Raw genomic sequence first — 18,085 nt, 5'->3', positions numbered from 1 at the left:
TGGCCTTGTGGTTGTTTAAATTACTGTACACACAATGCACATTGATGGCAGGCTTTAACTGGAAAGCTTAGTATTTGTGCTTTTAGCAGGGAGTAAGGGAGACCTGTATGACTTGCTGATCAGATTTGTAGTTGACAGGAATCTGGGAGAGCAGCAGTCCCCAGCCTTTTTGGCACTAGGGACTAGTGCTCCTATGAGAATCTAATGCCTGATGATCTGAGGTGGAGCTGAGGCGGCGATGCCAGCGCTGGGGAGTGGCTGCAAATACAGATGAAGCTTTGCTTACTCACCCGCTGCTCATCAGCTCTGTGGCCCAGTTCCTAACAGGCCGTGGACCGGTACCAGTCCACGGCCTGGGATTGGGGACCCCTGAGGTAGGAAAAGCAAATAATACACTGGATAACAGAATCAAGATCTAAGAAAAAAATTTAAGTATCATACTGTATACTGAATCTAAACCAGAAGCAATTTAATAGAAATAATTGTTCAGTCCTGCAGGTAGGTCCCAAAATGCAAGAGTAAACAGTGTGTAAAGGTGTGGCTCGCTGTGGGATATGTGGAGAAGACTTAGTTTAGGTCAAGTCAATTTCTCAATAGAAAGTAGCCATGTAATGTGACTGTCTAAACTATTAATGGAGTTTAAGCCTACATTTATGAAATATAGATGGGTGGGCTTGGCTGGCCAGATCACATATGGAGTATAAAGTCCAGTTCGAAACACCACACTCTTAAAAAGAGGGATGGCGACAAGCCGGGATGCCTGGAGAATAACTGACAGGGTCCTCTGACTGAGTCACTTTCCCAAAGGTTCATCTTTTTTAACTGTACCAAGACCACAACTGGATACATTTTATAGGAATTTGGTTGCCAACTATGCTAAATGTAGTACAGACTGGATGTGAACGTGTGGCTCTCGCTCTGAGACAGCTCACGGGCTAGTTTGGCGATGGCGATTTATGTATTAACACGTCTGGTTAGACTGTTCCAAACGCTTTCAGTTTTTTCTACATCATAGCTGTCACTTTGAATTTGCTCCAGTCCTGGATGCCTCGGGCTTAGGACATGAGGACACAGGTCTACTGCATGACATTCCTACTTGATGCTCACGGAGATTGCTGCCCAGGATTGATGGTATATTCTGGCAACTTCTAATCCTAGTATTTACCGCTGGCTTGGTTTGGACTGGGGATAATTTAGGAATGGGACTTCTGTCACATCGCCAGCTGGAATCCATTTCTGAAAGGCGTATCTGTAGATTAATTTCTAAAAACATTCTCAAATCATCAACCTTTTAAAAAGGTATCAAATTTAAATACATTTATTTAACATCGTACTTATTTAACATGTATTTAAGTATAGTTACCACATATGACTCTATCTGCCCCTGCCCAATAACTTAATCATTTGGTGATTAACTGGAGAAAGCTCATGGATTCATGTTATAGTGGATTTCTTGATTGACTTTGTCCCACAATTAAGCATTGCTAGTGTGAGAATTGCTACATTTTGTCAACTGGATAATATAGTGAGGTTTTAAAAGTTAGATTCTATTAGAACTTATTTCAGAAAAAGATACCATTATTTCATTGTAAATAATGTCTGATATCAGTAAATATGAAACCTTGCATTCATATTCAGCACGCAGTTACAAGCCTGATAGGAAATCCAGAATTCATGAAGAAAAAAATTACAATTAAATCTATAAGAAAATGAAAATGTTATACATTAAGTAACATAGTTGAAATGCAAATGGCAAACTAGAACATATTTGAAAAAAAAAAGTAACAGCCAAAGGGATAATATTCATAATTGTACAATATCCTGCATACAAATCAGTAAGAAAAAGATTCCAGACTTAGGCCAGATGGGTAGGAGAGAGGTACAGATAATTTTACCAAGGAAATACAAGCGGATAATAGATGTGAAAATACGTTGTCATCAGTTATCAGCAATTCAAATCAAAAGAATTGAATTGAGGGGTAGGAAGAGCCTGGGGGTGAAGAAAGTAGCATCGTTAATCCAGCAGATTGGCAAAAATCAACAAAGGCTGAATGGGGTCTGGCGCTGGTTGGCGATGAAGCCAGGCCGAGGAGGAAATAGCTGCGCGTGTGTGCTGTCGATGGCAGAGCAGATTGGTCCAAGTTAAGAATCTTGATGTTTGGACTCCCACACTGATGTCTTACCTGAGTCACTCAGAATCTTCTTGGCTGCTTTTACTCTGTGTCTGGCACACAGAACTGCATCGAATATTGTGTGGTCATTTTGTGGCCAGAGCAGCCCTTTGTTTAGTCATTCGTTATGAAAAATTGCTTGCTAAGGTCGGTAGGTCAGGAATCATTTCTTCCGTTTTTATAAAGATGAATTGACACACGTTCGATGACTGTCCCGAGGCAGATAGCAGAGAGAAAGACTAGGAGTTTCTTTGCCCCCACTCATTTCATATGTTGTCCAGGAACAGCCTGCCAAGCCTTCTCCTCTCTCTCTCTGTACCTGTTTTTTAAAGTTTTCAAGTGCTCGGTGATGACTAAAAGAGTTATTTCTCTCTATCCAGTGCTCTGTTCGCTCAATATTGGTGTTCTCAAATAGTAGGAGGGGAATGTCTTACGATGTTGATGCCTAAATAAAAGTTGACTTAATTGGAAAAAAAAAAAAACAGACGAAGAGAAGGGACATAGAGTAACATGCTAAAAATAAGACTCAAAGTCTGTGACCTGAGCATTTTTGTTGAAATATTAGAGAAGTCTTTCCTTTGGAGATACGCTGCAATGACCCCATGCTGACTCAAGAGTTATGTTGATCCCATAATTTCAGCTATGAAGAAAGTCTGTATTTACTTTAATAATGAAGTTAAAACCTGTTAAAGGTATATTTTGTCTGGGATTGTTGTTATAAAATATTAAAAGTTTTTCCAAGCTACAGTCCTATAGAAAATTGGAACATAAGGACAAAGACCTTAATTTTTTAAATTTAACTTTATTTATAATATATTAAGCTGATTCAGAACTTGATATTCATTTAGTCACAACTAGAAAAAAAACATTAGAAGCGTATTTCTGTTCATGCAACTTATTTCGGTGCTGAACAAACTTTCTTTTAAACGACAAAATACATTTGATAGCTACTGGGGCCAATACTGAACTGGGGGAAAAATCAAATATATAAAGAGCAAACTTTTCTGCAGAAGTCAGAAATCAGGTTAGTACCTGTATGTGTGTGTGTTTTAAAAGGTTAAACTTATAAGAATGAGGTCATAGAGCTCTGATACATAACATTATTAGATCCTAAGAGTTACTTAGCTATGTTCAGTTTGGTTAAAATACTTCCAACTATATCTTTAAGTGAATTCTAGAACTATTTAAGTGGATGTTTATACATGCCCTGCCTTGTTGCAGAAAGAATTTTAACGCAGCTTGAAATATTCTACTGTACTTAATTAGCATAACTTTCGTCTTCAGAATTCATAATGACTGCATGCTAGGCTGAAATTGCCGCAGTATAACTTGACGCTTGTACTATGATGTTTTTCAATAAGTGTTTGAGGTTTAACATGAAGTTTCTGTTTGTACAAGTAACACAATTATTTTTATAGGAGCCTATGCCTTTTAAAAAATCATGTAAAATGGCTTGTCTAAAAACCAGCTACTAAAGCAAAACCCTTTCCTATAAGCAGGTGTCTCTCTTTGTTGCTCAAATAAAGAATGAATTTTACCATTAGAACATATTTCATAAACATTCATAATTTGACATTCCCACGTTTAGTGTAAGTAAAGGAAACTTTCAAGGATAAACAGAAAGCCTGTTTTAGAAAAACACAAAGTGAAATTATTTCTAAACATTATGTTTACTAAGCCCATTTCATTAAGTACTCATTCTTCATTCAGAACAAAAACTATTCATTTAAAATAGGATATTTTTCTAAAAATTCATACTTGTAGAAATATTATTAAAGAGATTCACATAAGAATTATTGAATACTTCATATTACAAAAATGGAATTACCAGTCCACATGACATATATTTAGGTACATTTAGCTCCAGATCATGGAGAACGTTCCACTAACAATAGTCTGCTCTCACCCACACCCCTAAATTCTGCAAATGGTTAAAAAGATTTGAAGTCTCTGAAAATCTTTTTTTTTTTTTTTTAACTTTCTTAATGTGAGCATATACCTAAAAGAACTTTATTTTAGTTCAGACAGCATTTTCCCAAAGGGCGAATGGAGGGAGAACTTCAAGGTCACTCGGACCCGTGCATGTGCGTGGGAGAGCTGGTCCGGACTGGACAGTGGTTGCGGTACCGTAGCCCAGCTCTCTGCACCATGCATTTCTGAGACGTGTTGGAAAAGGAATTTGGATTGCCGACGAGCAGTAAAATATTCTCAAAAGCATGTGAAGCAGAGATGCCGGCCAGTTTTTGTTTGTTGTGTTTGTAGTGATAGGGGTCATGGGAAGAGTATCCCTTTTTCATATTTATTTAACTCATAATAATCTTAGAAATTGCCTTTGCCTAGTTATCAGAATTTTTAAATCAGGGTTTGTTGTTTATTAGTCATTCAATGAACATTTATTTGTGGTTACTGTGTTTGATAATTAAACCATCCTTTATGTTGTAAATGTGTGTACTACTTGGACAAATAAATACAAAGAGTAGAATTTGGAGTCCAGATACTGCCTTGAATTCTGACACACACTCAATATGGGCGTGAAATGAAAGCCATCAGGGGAGGGGTTGAGCAGAGACGTGACGGAACTTTGTAAAGTACCACGTGAGAGATCCTTCGTTATTTTAAACGCTGCTGCCATCTTGGCTGTAAGGAATGTCAGTGTGACTCCTGCGTAGTATTCAGTGTTGAACATCACCGGCCCCCGAAGTTCTGGTGAACATATATATTAATTGCAAAACATACTCCAAGGTCTTGTGTGCTCTCGAACACTTAATTTTGGTTTTGACATAATTAATGAGCTATTTATTTCCATAGGTTTGGTAATTAACCAAAGATTGAGCTGCTTCTTAAAGCTACTCATGGTTTTTTTTAATGGAGCTAAGTCATTATATCTTATTTGCAGCTAAGAAGAGCATGTATTCTGTGCATCCAAAAGCTGAATCAAAACTTTTAGATGCATATTTAAAAAGAAAGATAAGATCTCTCATTTTTTATTGCTGTTCAGTCTGTGTATATGCCTCCCCTCCACTTTTTTAAACCCATTTTGGTTCTGGAAATAGTAGTCACAAATCAGATTTTAGAAGGAAAAAACTTGACCTAAGTATCCTTTCCTACTATTTGTTCAGATTTTACCATATGTACTTTAAACCCATGTAATTTCTTATTCTAAGTTGTGTGGTAACTATTGTTTTCCCATTGTAGAGATGAAGAAAGGGGGCTTAGAAAAGTGTGAGTCAGCTTAGGCATGGGTGAAGTCAGGATTTGAACCTAGGTAACCTTTAAAGCCCATGCAATTAACTACTGTGCTTTATTTCATTGCCCCGCACTGCCGTGTGGATAGTCTCATGCATCTAACTCAGTATCTGGCGTGGTGCAGGTATTCAGTGTTTATCTGAATTAAGTAACATTAACCCTAGAAGCAGGGGGTTAGGTCTCAGAGTCAGCTATCTGAAATGGGTTCAGGCGTGTACTACATTTCACACTTTTCACGATCGCTTAATTAAGTACCTTAGTAGTCCTCTTGGTAACAATCTTATTATTGTGTGCGTGTGTGGGGGGTTTGTTTGCAGTTTTTGCATTTGACCACCAAGGTTATGAGTCAGGTCTAATACATGTAACGTAGAGGCTCGTGAACTCAACCGTCTAGGAATGTGTTGTCACTCAGCAGCTTTTCATTGTTGTCTCTAAACACATACACCCACACCCACATCCTCCAGAACGCCGTTTGGAGCAGGATCCCTTGATGCCTTAGGTTTGTGGCATAAGTGAGTGCACAGTTGGTATTCGAATGAATGTCCTAATGAGTGACTCTGGACCATTTTTCAGCATTTGTCAGTGCACAGATGAATAGAGTTAGAGTTAGGAGTGTGTTGCACAAGCCAAAAGCAGACATATTGCCTGAAAAGGGCAGTGCCTAACTGAACAGAGTCTGAACTCTAATGATGTTAGACTTGTATTTTCCCAGCGGGTGTTTTGGATGTTGCCCAGTACTTGTCTTGGGGTGGAGCTTTGTACTCAGGAGTATTAACGTAAAAGCAGTGGTTTGAAATTTTGTGCTCTCTAAGATGGAAGTGACCATTTTTGGTATCATCTGGTTTTCATCTGTTCTGGAGAAAGAAGTAGACTCCCAGTGCAAAAGACCACAGATATAGAGCATAAATAATGAAAAGGAGAATATATACCAAGCTGTTAATGCCAGCTGTCTCTGTAGGCTTTGCAGGTGATCTTCACTTTCTATCTTGTGTAGTCCTTTAATGTTTGAATTTTGCACAAAAAACAACATAACCATTTTTCTGAAGCTAAAAGTTTAACTCTGTTATGGACATAGATGCAGGAGTAGAAAGACTGATTATTCTGACCCCCAGCCCAACCCCTCTCCCCGCAAGGATATAGAAGCTAGCAGAAGGCTATGTGTGTGTGAACAACAGCATGAAAAGCAATGCTGCCTTTTTTCTCTTTTCTTTTTTTGTTTTTCTTGTTTTGATAATTTCTGTGGTCAGTAAATGTCCCACTCATTGACAACCAAATTTTCCAAAACACCCCCTAGGATATTGGCCCCATTGACAACCACTGCTCTGTGTGGAGAAGAGCAAAAGTCTACAGTTGGTATCTGGAGGAATAGAGAGATTTAGAAAATAGAATTGACTAAAATGGTGAACTGATTATGTATATGGAAGACTCAACAGGTGGAAAGATTCTGGTATAATGACCAAATTTTGTGATTGGGTGAACAATGGATCCATTCACTCAGAAGGGGAATTTAGAAAAAGAAGCAAGGCTTGGGGATGAGGTTTGAGTTGCCTGGAGGACATCTCTATGCCTAGAGGACGTCGCTAGGGAGTAGCAGTGGGAAATGTAGGCCGATTGGTTGGGGTGGGGGATAGATTTCAGATTGTTGAAACCGCGGTAGATGAGATCACTCAGAGAATATAGTGTAAAAAGACAGCCAAAGGTGGAACCTTGGAGGACGTCAACATCGGAGTGAAGATGAGTCATTGAATTAAATGCAGAGAGAAGGGACATTTGGAGAGAAAGGAAAACCATTAGAGGAGAGCAATAAAAACTAAGACACGGTGTGCTATGCTGAATATTCATGCAGACTTAGCGCTCAATTCCATAATGTTGATTTTAATATAAAAGCAGGATGATAAATTATTGCCTACTCCTGCCCACTCCACCTACCTCCCAAATTTTCAAGTTAAATTTCCCCTCCAGGACTTCTTTATCTTTGGGATACAAACGTACAGGCCTGATTACCCTCAGGAGCAAACTTAACCTTCAGCTTGAGAAATGTGGATGAGGGCTTCTAAGCCCTCTTTAGAATGAATGCTCACAATGACTGGCTTTCTACCAGTTGCAGTAACAGTTTTGGCTCCGAGCAAGGAGTCCTGCTGAGGTTTAAGAACCTTTTTTTTTTTTTTTTAAGGGAGGGGGGTGCGGATTAGTTGCATTTGAAAGCTAAATGAATTTTTTTTCAATTATAGTGTATTTTTGTCCATTTTCTTAATGAACTCAGGTCCAAAACATAGTTTAGGCAGTTTTAAAACTATGAAGGAAAATGTTTGAACCTACAGAAAAGTTGGATAACAATGAAAGCCCATATACCCACTCTCTAGATTTAAAAATTAAGGTTTTTACCATATTTGCAAATGTGGTGCTTGGGCTTAGAAACAGTTAAAGCCTGAAGGGCTATGAGAAGGAATTTGAATTTTATTACAAGGGCAGTGAAAAATTATCAAAGGGCCTTAATCAGTGGGTTCTTCTTCTTCCCTGAAATTCCACCGAATACTTCTACTGAAATAGTGCTGATGAGAAAGGAGGGAGGGGTAAACGAGAAAGGCAGGCAGATTGTTGTGGTAAAGGTGTCTCTTACCCCATCTTAATCTTTGTTTAACCATTGCTGCCTCCAGCTTCAGCACCTCCATACGCTTGGGATTGTCGGTTCAAAAACTTACACATGTGCCTGTTTCACATCCTTCGAGGTCCCCGAGCACTTTGAATCGTCCTGTTTGATGGTGGACCAGGCCCTTTTGAAGGCACTTCTCCACTCTGAGGAAAAATCAATGTGAGCTGAAGAGTCCACTCAATGGTGCCTTTGCTATCATTCGAGCATTGTTGCAAGGTGGTTTGGTGCTCTGTGAAAGGATGAACTTATTTCTTATGAATAAGGGTTGAAGGAAGGAGACTGTGCAAGAGTTGAATCATGAAGCTCAGCTCTTTTTAAAACTAAGTTTGTATTTCATTCCAATTCTTTCTGTTCCTCTTCATAATCACTAAAATCAGTGTGACCCATGAATCTATTCAGTCATCCATATTTGAAAAAATAAAATTGAATGAAATAGAAAGTATTAGATTTAGTTTCATGTGTGCGTGCATGTGTGTAATTAAATACATTTTAAAATTTTGGTTAATAAAATCATATAAGTTTCAAGTGTACAGTTCAGTAATTCGTCACATGTATATTGCGTTGTGTGTTCACTCCCTAAAGTTGAATTTACTTTTATTACCATATATTTGACCCCCTTTACTCTTATCTGTCCCCCCTCCCCGCTTCCCTCTGGTAACCACTAAACTGTTGTCTGTGTCCATGAGTCTCTGTCATGTTTGTTGCTTTCAGTTTTATATCCCACATATAAGTGAAATCATAAGGTTCTCACCTTTTGTTACCTAACTTTTTTCACTTAGCTTGATAATCTCAAGATCCATCCATGTTGTAGCAAATGGCAGCATTTCGTCTTTTCTTATGGCTGAGTAATATTCCATTGTATATACGTACCACAGCTTCTTCAGCCAGTCATCTATCAAAGGACACTTAGTTGTTTCCATGTCTTGGCCACCATGAATAATGCTGCTGTGAACATCAGGGTGCATATATTTTTACAGATAAACGTTTTCATATTTCAGGGGTAGATACCCAGAAGAGGGATTTGCTGGATCATGCGGTAACTCTACTCTTAATTTTTTGAGGAACCTCCATACTGTTTTCTGTAGTGGCTGTACCAGTTTACATTCCCACCAGCAGTGTTGTATGAGGGTTCCTTTTTCCCCACATTCTTTCCAAAACTTGTTATTACTTGTCCTGTTGATGATAGCCATTCTAACAGGTGTGAGATGTTTTCGATTTGCATTTCCCTAATAGCTAGTGAAGTTGAACATCTTTTCATATGTTTGTTGGCCATTTGTATGTCGTCTTGGGGGAAGTGTCTGTTCAGATCTTCCGCCCATTTTTTAATTAGATTGTTTTTCACTGTAGAGCTGTATGAGTTCTTTGTATATTTTGGATATTCGATCCTTATTGGAGGTGTTGTTTGCAAATATCTTCTTTCATTCAGACAGTTGCCTCTTTTGTCTTATTGATAGTTAAATACATTTCTTACTTGTAGATCATGATCAAAATTTGAAAAACTGCTGGTTCTATTGGCTCTATCTAGCTTTCACAATTAGTAAGATTAGTTAATTGACAGCCTCACTTTTCTCTGTCCTTCAGCCTTCCATTCAAATGTCTTATGGAAAGTATTTTTTTATGTATTAAGGGTAGATTGTTTTATATTCATCGATTTCTTTAAACTTAATTTTTACGTTTGTCAGAATTATACATGTATATAATTGGAGATAAAAAGGTCTGGTAAGAAAAGATAGTAGTCCCTACACTTTTCCTGCTTCCCAGAAGTACCACCTTCCAGCTCTTTTGATTGATTGTTTAGGTATCTTTCTGCACATCGTTAATGAGCATTCTTGTATGGCACATCCATGATTTCACCATATTACTCATAACGTTCGCCTCCATAGCTGCTCATGTTTTCTTTGTTACACTCGTAAATTCAGTAACAGTGAGTACTCAGTAGCTCTATGCATATTAACGTAACATGTTTATTAAGAACTTTATATCTTAGAACATTACTCTTATCCTTTCAGCTATGTTCTGGGCACATGTATTGTCTACCTACTTGGTTATCACTTAGGAGCCACTGATTAATTTTAAAATTTTCTGTTTTCATTAGCTATTTAAGAAGTTGGATCACAGACTGGCATACAACATGAGTATAAGATATTTTGATCTTATTACTTAGCAATCTTAGATGTAAGAAACGAGTTTTAAGGCAGAAGTTTTAAGGGATGTTATTTCCCTGTCTTTGCATCCCCCAACCCCACCCCCGAAATCTTAGATAGTCATGTTGTAAGAATTGGTGAATTTGAGGATGTAAGTGAAAGAAATAAAATGATTATAATTATTACACTCATGCTTTAAGAACTAAATAGTTCTTTACAAGTTTTATGCTAGTTATATAGTTCTTATTTATTCCTTCACTTAATTATACATTAACTATTTTAAAAACAACAAATCAGAAGAATATGTAAAGCGTGTAAGTGTGTGTGTGAGAGAGGAGGAAAGGGAGGGGTGGGGGGAGGGGAGAGAGACAATGCGAGCATGTATGAATGGCTTCACCACTGTGACTGGACCCTGCTGAGGACTGTCCACTTCTTGTTTTTGGTATTTGTTACTTACTATATTTCCTCAAAGTACAGTCTTACTAGTTGATACATTCGGCCAAATCTTGGCTGCCTGGTGTACCAATTACGAGGAATGATTGTGTCACGCCACCCCTTTCCCTCACAGAAGCATTTTATCTGTGTTCTCTTTAGCATCTGTATTCTTTCTGCTATGACCAGTATTTGGTGTGTGGTAGGACTTTTTAAAACTCTCTTTGTCCTGTTAAGTCACTTCTTCCACCATTGAGCCAGAGCTGAAAATATCTCTGTTGCATAGCACCATAACACTTCCTGCAAAATACTGTTAAACGTTCCCACCCTCGACCCAGCATCGACTTGTGGCACCACTGCTATTATTTGCAGAGTACAAATAGGAAAGATAAGTTTATTGTGTGAATCCACTATGTTTATGGAGAAGCAACCTGAGTTGACCTTCATCCCCCTCAAAAAAAAAAAATTAAAAGAAAAAAATAATAGAAAAGAATGATCCAGAATTTGCGTTCCATCTAGCCAGGTAATTAGAGAGAGAATGCAACAGCCATATGGGAGTAACTCACCTAAAATGACCCAAACTTCTTGTTGTAGAAAAGATATTCAGAAGTAAATGTATGCGTCTTTGAATTTTAAGAACCTATGTTTGAGGACATTTCCCGGTGGCTGATGAAGATGTGGTTTTAATTTGGTCAGTGAAGGATTTACAAGTCAAGGATTGACAGCAGTGAGCTAGACAGATGACGTTCGGGTAGAGAGAGTACTCAGAACAGACCACATCAAACCTGTCACAGAATGACACACCTGTTCATGATTGAATTGTGGGCTTAACATTAGCATTATTTGCATGCTTTTTTCCCCCCAAGTATTTATTCGTAAGCAGATATGTAGGTCACTGTATCTCAAACTCTAGAGAAAAACATTCAGATACTTTCTTCAAGTGAAGTCTTAGGTGAAGTTCAGGGGAAGTATTATAATGCAGTGGAGGTGTTCCGTGGTCGACATGAGGGAGACAGATGGGGTTGAGGTATCCGAGATCTACCTCTCTCTGCAGTGCTGGAGGTTGGGGTGGCTGCCAGGGGCAGTTAAACGTACAAGTTTGAAACTCACAGTTTGAAAACCACTGACCTAAGTGATCCGTAAAGTTCTTCTCAAAAGTGTTATCTTTTGATATCTTATATGAGATTTAATGCCTATGAGTATAACTCAGTTTTTTTAGTGAAAGAAATTGTAACTTCTGACATGTTCCCCAAGTTACTTGCGTTGTTTGTCTTGCTAACGTTTTTTCATGGTGACTTATTAGAATAGTTGATGTCTCCTTTTGCATGATGTAATATTATGCTTTCTGCTACCCACAAAAAAAGTAAGAACTCCCGGGAGTTCAGTATCTGCAGCTTTTCATCCAGCGAGTTCTTTCGTAGGAGATAGTTGATAGCCAGGGTAGAAGGAGTACATCGCGAAACAGGCACTTTCAGGATTTGAGGGTCTGGTGGGAGATGTGTCCGAGGCCCTGTCCGAGGTTCTGGAGTCTCCAGCCCGGAGACCCCTGACTGCCTGAGGACGAGGGTGCTGTACCTGGTGGGGTGCGCCCCCGGTGGTGCTTCAGGGGAACTGCATGAACACTGAGAGAGAAGCATCTGGAGAGACCCAGACTTATTGGCCTATTGCTAGTGCTGTTTGGCTAAGTTCCTTACCTAACTTTTTGCCTCAGTTTCCTCAGTTATAAAATAGAGATATCTATTAAATGGGGGAATAGCGTATTGATTAAGGACACTTTGGATCAAGACAGACTTGAGCCGCTTTTACCATGTAGCGCTCAGCATCGGCCTGGCCGAACTAGTTGCCCTGTGAGTGACAGCTGCTGCCATCTGCACTGTCAGCATCGGCATGTTCCTCCTCAGATGGGGTGTTGGAAGAGCCGGCGATCAAAAAGATTTTATTTTTTAAATACAAAATGTTCTACAATTCTAAGATCTCCCAGTATTATTTCTCACTGGTGGGTTTTCCAGTTCCTGCTGGTTTTGAAAGTCACTGGTTTTCTTCCCAGATTAGGAGTTAGAAAGTACATCTTCTACTGATCCCACTTTTTCTCACTCATACCTTGTGCCTTGTCCCCAGGTGAAGCAGGCAGAGCGCAGCGAAGGCGTCTGTCGCTGCCGCCATGCCGTTCCCATTTGGGAAGTCTCACAAATCTCCAGCAGACATTGTGAAAAACCTGAAGGAGAGCATGGCCGTTCTGGAAAAGCAAGACATTTCTGACAAAAAGGCAGAAAAGGTATGTATTTGGCAGTATTTTATATCTTTAGTCTTTTGATTAGGAGTAAATGTCAGACAGACAAACATTTCTTTTTTCTCAATTTTTCATTTGCAGTTTTCAAGTTCATTTAAATTTTGTTTTTGTCATTGTTTAAATTGGTTTATCTGATTGCTGAAATCGGTGTTCCCACCAGTAGTCTCCCAGGGGAGATACCTCTCCTCGTTGTCTTTCTCTGTGCCCAGCGTCCATGGCGTGTATCTTCCTCTGCCCGGTCACCACCGCCCAAAACGTGACTTTGATCCCAGGCTCGTCTCCCCCGTCTTCTCTGAAACATCATCTTTCACTAAGTAGCATGCGCCCTGCTTCCTCAGGGGCTTCGGAGTCGACTCAGATTCCCATTCCTACTTGACAAGGCGCCTCATGACCTTTCTCATGGACCTCATGACCTTTCTTATTTCTAAAATAGCTCCCTTGCTTGAAACCTTCAGTGCAGACTCCTCGAGTGGCACCAAGACCCTGTGTGACCTGACCTCTGCTTCTCTAGATGAACTCCAACCCCCCTTCCTTACTCTGTATATGCTAGCGTCTTGGCTTACCTCCTCTGTTCATTGAAAGCAGCTGAAGCAGATAATCAGCCATACTGTTTTTAATGCCTTTGTCTTGTCTCCCCCGCTCCATTTCCACCTCAGCCCCATTCATCTTTCAGAACCACCCTCTACATTTCTTCCTTTCTTGTTTTTCTTTTTAACCAAGTGCATGGTGATAAAGTCTACGACGACAGCTAATACAGTTTGGTGTCACTGCCTCGACTCAAGCTAAGGAGTCAGTACCATCAGTGCAAATGGAAATATAGTAGAAAAAGGCAAATAATGTGTTAGTATTGATATGAAAACAGTTTTAACCCCCACAGATTCCTTGAAAGAGTCTTCAGGGAGCCAAGGCATCTGTACTTTGAAATTTACTATGATATTTAATGAAAGGTATACATGTGTATGTGTGGGTGGTGTCAGGTAAGGAGAGTGTCCTAATTTAGATGGGTTATATGGAGGCAGGCTTATTGGAGATGAGTCCTATAATGATAAAAAGCAAGTTTGTTTCTGATGGAATTCATATCATCTACCTAATTCAATCAGTGGTTTCAACCAGGGGCACTTTTGCCCTCCAAGAGGACATGTGACGATGGTTGGAGATATTCCTGGTTGTAACACGGGGGGAAGGGCTGCTACTGACACCTAGTTAGTACAGGCCAGAGATGGTGCTGAAATGGGACAGCCCCATCTCCCCCCCATACCCCCCTCCCCCCGACAATATCAGGAACTCCTGCTCTAAACTTAAGCAGGAATAGACCTCCTGCTATCAGGATAAACAAAGCAAAGAAAAATAGTTGAATTTAGGGAAAATTTTGTTTCAAAGGAAGGGGACAACTCTGAAGAACAGTCTCTACAAACTCCTTATTCTGAAATAGATTAAGAATAGGGTGGAAAACGCTGAAATGTTTGATTCGTTTTCTTATCAAGATTCAAAAGGAAGCAGCTAATTCAAATGGCAAAGAGAGGGAACTGAGACCTGGAAACAGTGGGAACATGGAAATCTAATCACCAAGTTAAAAACCATGAAAAACCACTTTGACTTCATACTAAAGACTGAAAAGTTAAAGGTAGTCTCATTAAAACCAGAGCGATTGCTATGACTTATTATTTAGCATTGCTCTGGAAATTCTAGCCAATGAATAAAGAAATGGTTTAGAAATAAAAAATACAGCTATTGCAAAAAAAAAAAAGGTGAATAACACTGTCGACATATTCATATATCTTTACAAAACGCAGGAGAATCAATGCAAAACAGTTTACTAGGGTAGCTAAATAAATAGAAAATTCATAACTTCCCTAAATACCAAAGACTATGTAGAAATTATTGTTTTTAAGTATTTTGTTTACAATAATAGCAACAGAAAAGTATAAGGTGCCTGAGAATACTTTCATCAAGAAGTATGCAAAAACCTATATGAAAAAAATATAAAATCATATTCAGAGACACAGAAGAATACTTGGTCCGTGTTGTTAAATGGAGTATAGCTAAGATGCCATTTCTTCTTAAATTAATTTTTAAGCTCCAAGCTTAAAATTAAGCAATGGAAAGCAATTCCATTCAGATCACATCAAGATCTTTTTGTAACTTGACAAAAACTGATTCTGAAGTTCTGGTAGAATAAAGTAGCTCGAAGTTGTGATGAGATCTAAGGAATCTGAAGTCTACTTTGTTTTGAAGCAAAACACATACTTTTATACATTCGTTTGCAGTCCTAATCATGGTTAATAAAACTCCATCCTTCTAGTCGTTCAGGCCAGGAGTCTTGAGTTATCCATGATTCCTTTCACACTTCCTAAATCCAGTTACGAGCAAATTCATCCACCTTTTCTAGAGGAAAAAAGTAAAAAGCCAGAATCTAACCACTTCTCATTTTCCTACTTATCATCCTGGTCTGAGCCACCATTATCTCTGCTCTGGATTCTGCAGTGAACTTCTAACTGGTCTCCTTTGCCTCTCTACAACCCCAGTGATTCTTTCAAAGCTTGCGTCAAATATTGTTTTCCTTAGTGTAAAAGCCGAAGACCTTCTAAGGGCCTGAACTAACTTCTACAGGCCAGTCCTGCCTACGCCTGTTTTTTGTAAGGGCTCCTGAGCTAAGAATGGTTTTTACATTTTTAAAAGATTAGTTTAAAAAGCAAAGAATATGTAATAGAGATCTTGTGTCACCTGCAAAGCTTAAATTACTTACTGTCTGCTCTTTTACAGAAAAAGAAATGCTGACCCTTGCCCATGGCCTCAATGGTCCCTTCTCTTAGCATTCCCCCAATAGCGGCTTCCTTTTGTTACACGCTCCATTCACAGTCTGCCGTGGGGTTTTTGCATTTGCATTGGCCAGTTCCCTTTGCCTAGACTGTTTCCCCGCCAGCTCTCCGCTTGGCTTACTCCTTTATTGCTTTCAAGTGTTTGCTCAGTGTCATTCCTCACCCACCCTCCCTTTTAAAATGCAGCCCTGCCCTCTGACATGCCTCTTCTCCCTGATCTTGCTCCATATTTCTGTGCAGCAGTTAACATTTTAATATACTCAATGATAAGCCACTTACTATTTCTTTCTCCCTTAGACTATAAGTCTTCCAAAGACAGAGCTCAGTAACCATTTGTATTTATTGAAAATGGAATGCGAAACAAAGTTAACATGAAACATTGTCACTTTGTGGTTCTTCTGAACTTTCACTTGATTTTTGATGAAATAGGATAAAACAAGTATTACCAAGAGTATCGTAACAATTCGTCTATTGAGTTTGTGGCTAATAAGAGGGAATCATATACAGGTGGCCTCTGAATGTTTTGGTGGTAGCCAAGTATCACATTCTCTTTTAGCACTACCACCCACAGAAGTAGTAAGATAAGTGACCCTTCTCAACAGGTCTGCCCTGTTGGCCTTAGTATCTTCCATAGCATTTTGTGTTCATTAATTATCTTCCCTTGTAGTTCAGGGTGTTCAGAGGACATTTTTCATGATTGCATGAATAATTATACACAGTGGATCTGATTAGTGGAACACCCTGAGCTTCCAGGCAGGGTTCCAGTGATCTGTTGTGGGGTACTGTCCTGAAAAATCTAGGTACAGGTGGCTTCACTAGAGATTTCTACCACACATGTAAGAAAGAAAAAACAATTTCTACACACACTGCTCCATAAAATTTAAGAGAAAATAATTGTTCTTAACTCATTATATGAGGCCAAGATTATCCTAATACCAAAACCAAAGAAATTACAAGAAAACTTATAGACTAGTATCTCGTGATCATAGATGCAAAAATTCTAAACTAAATTGAATCTAACAGAAGGATTATACATCACAACTAAGTGGAGTTTACCCCTAGAATGCAGGGCTGGTTCAACATGCAAAAATCAATCAGTGTAATTTATAGTATTGACAAAATTACATGTACAAAATTACATATAGACGGGAAAAAACACAGCCTCTATTTTTTATTAAAAACTCACCAAACTAGGAATAGGAATTGAGAACTTCCTCTCCCTAATAAAGGACACTGCAGAAATGCTCCAACCAGCATTATGCATATGGTGAAAGGCAGAACCATTTATCTCTTAAGATCAGGGATGTAATAGGGTGTCTTCTTTCACCTCTTCTATTCAACTTTATACTTGGAGGTTGGAGCCTGTGCTGTCAGACAAGCAAAAATAAATAGATAAAAGACATGGAAGAAGTAAAGCGGTATTTGTAGATGACATCGTCATCTACATAGAAAAGCTAAATCTGTAAAAAAAGCTCTTAGAACCAATATGTGACTTTAGCAAGATCACAGGTTACAAACATCAATATACAAAGAGCAGTTGTATTTCTATGTAGTAGCAGTGAAAAACCCAAAATTGAAATTTAAAAAAACATTTGGGATAGCAAAAAAAAAAGAAAGAAACAGAGATAATGTGACAAAAGGAGTGAAAGACCTATACACTGAAAACTATAAAATATTGCTAAGAGATGAAAGACCTAAATAAGTGGGAGATACACCGTATTTATCGGTTCGAAGACTCAATGTTAAAATGTCAGTTCTTTCTGAATTGATTTATAGTTATATTGTAATCCCAGCAGGCTTTTTTATAGAAATTGACAAGCTGGTTCAAAAATTTATATGGAAATACAAAGGAAGGCCTAGAATAATCAAACCAACTTGGAACAATAATAGTTGTAGGGCTCACACCATCTGATTTCAAGAACTATAGAGCTATAGTAATCAAAATGGTGTCATATCAACATAAAAGAAGACATATAGATCAGTGTAACAGAATAGAGAATCCAGAAATAAACCTACATATGTATGGAAAATTTTTGACAGAGATGCAGATGCAATTCAGCGGAGAAAGGATAGTTTTTCAACAGTGGTGCTGAAACAATTTGATAGCCACATATGCAAAAAAAAAAGAAAAAAAGGGCCCTATACCTCTACCATACACCAGAATTAACTCAAAATGGATCACACAACTAAATAAAAAAAATATAAAGCTTCTGAAAGAAAACAGAGAAAAATCTATGTGACGTTGGGCTAGGCAAAGGATTTTTAGACATGACACTGAAAGGGTACTCTGTAAAAGAAAAAATTAATAAAGTGTTCATCAACACTAAAAA

The 18,085-nt window shown here is 38.6% G+C and overlaps 1 protein-coding gene across 2 annotated transcripts in view; it reads left to right on the top strand.

Moving 5' to 3' along the window:
• CAB39 (calcium binding protein 39) overlaps positions 1-18,085 on the top strand; it is a 75,100-nt gene that overhangs the window by 18,836 nt on the left and 38,179 nt on the right. For both annotated transcript variants that reach the window (XM_039855769.1, XM_039855770.1), the window contains exon 2: positions 12,765-12,921. In XM_039855769.1, coding sequence (XP_039711703.1) covers positions 12,808-12,921 — 114 coding nt within the window. In that variant the 5' untranslated portion in view covers positions 12,765-12,807. The remainder of the gene's footprint in view (positions 1-12,764; positions 12,922-18,085) is intronic.

The sequence above is a fragment of the Pteropus medius genome, unplaced genomic scaffold, assembly GCF_902729225.1.
Source record: "Pteropus medius unplaced genomic scaffold, Ma_sr-lr_union100, whole genome shotgun sequence".
NCBI classification, from domain to species: Eukaryota; Metazoa; Chordata; class Mammalia; order Chiroptera; family Pteropodidae; genus Pteropus; species Pteropus medius.
This window is presented reverse-complemented; position numbering and strand designations above follow the sequence as displayed.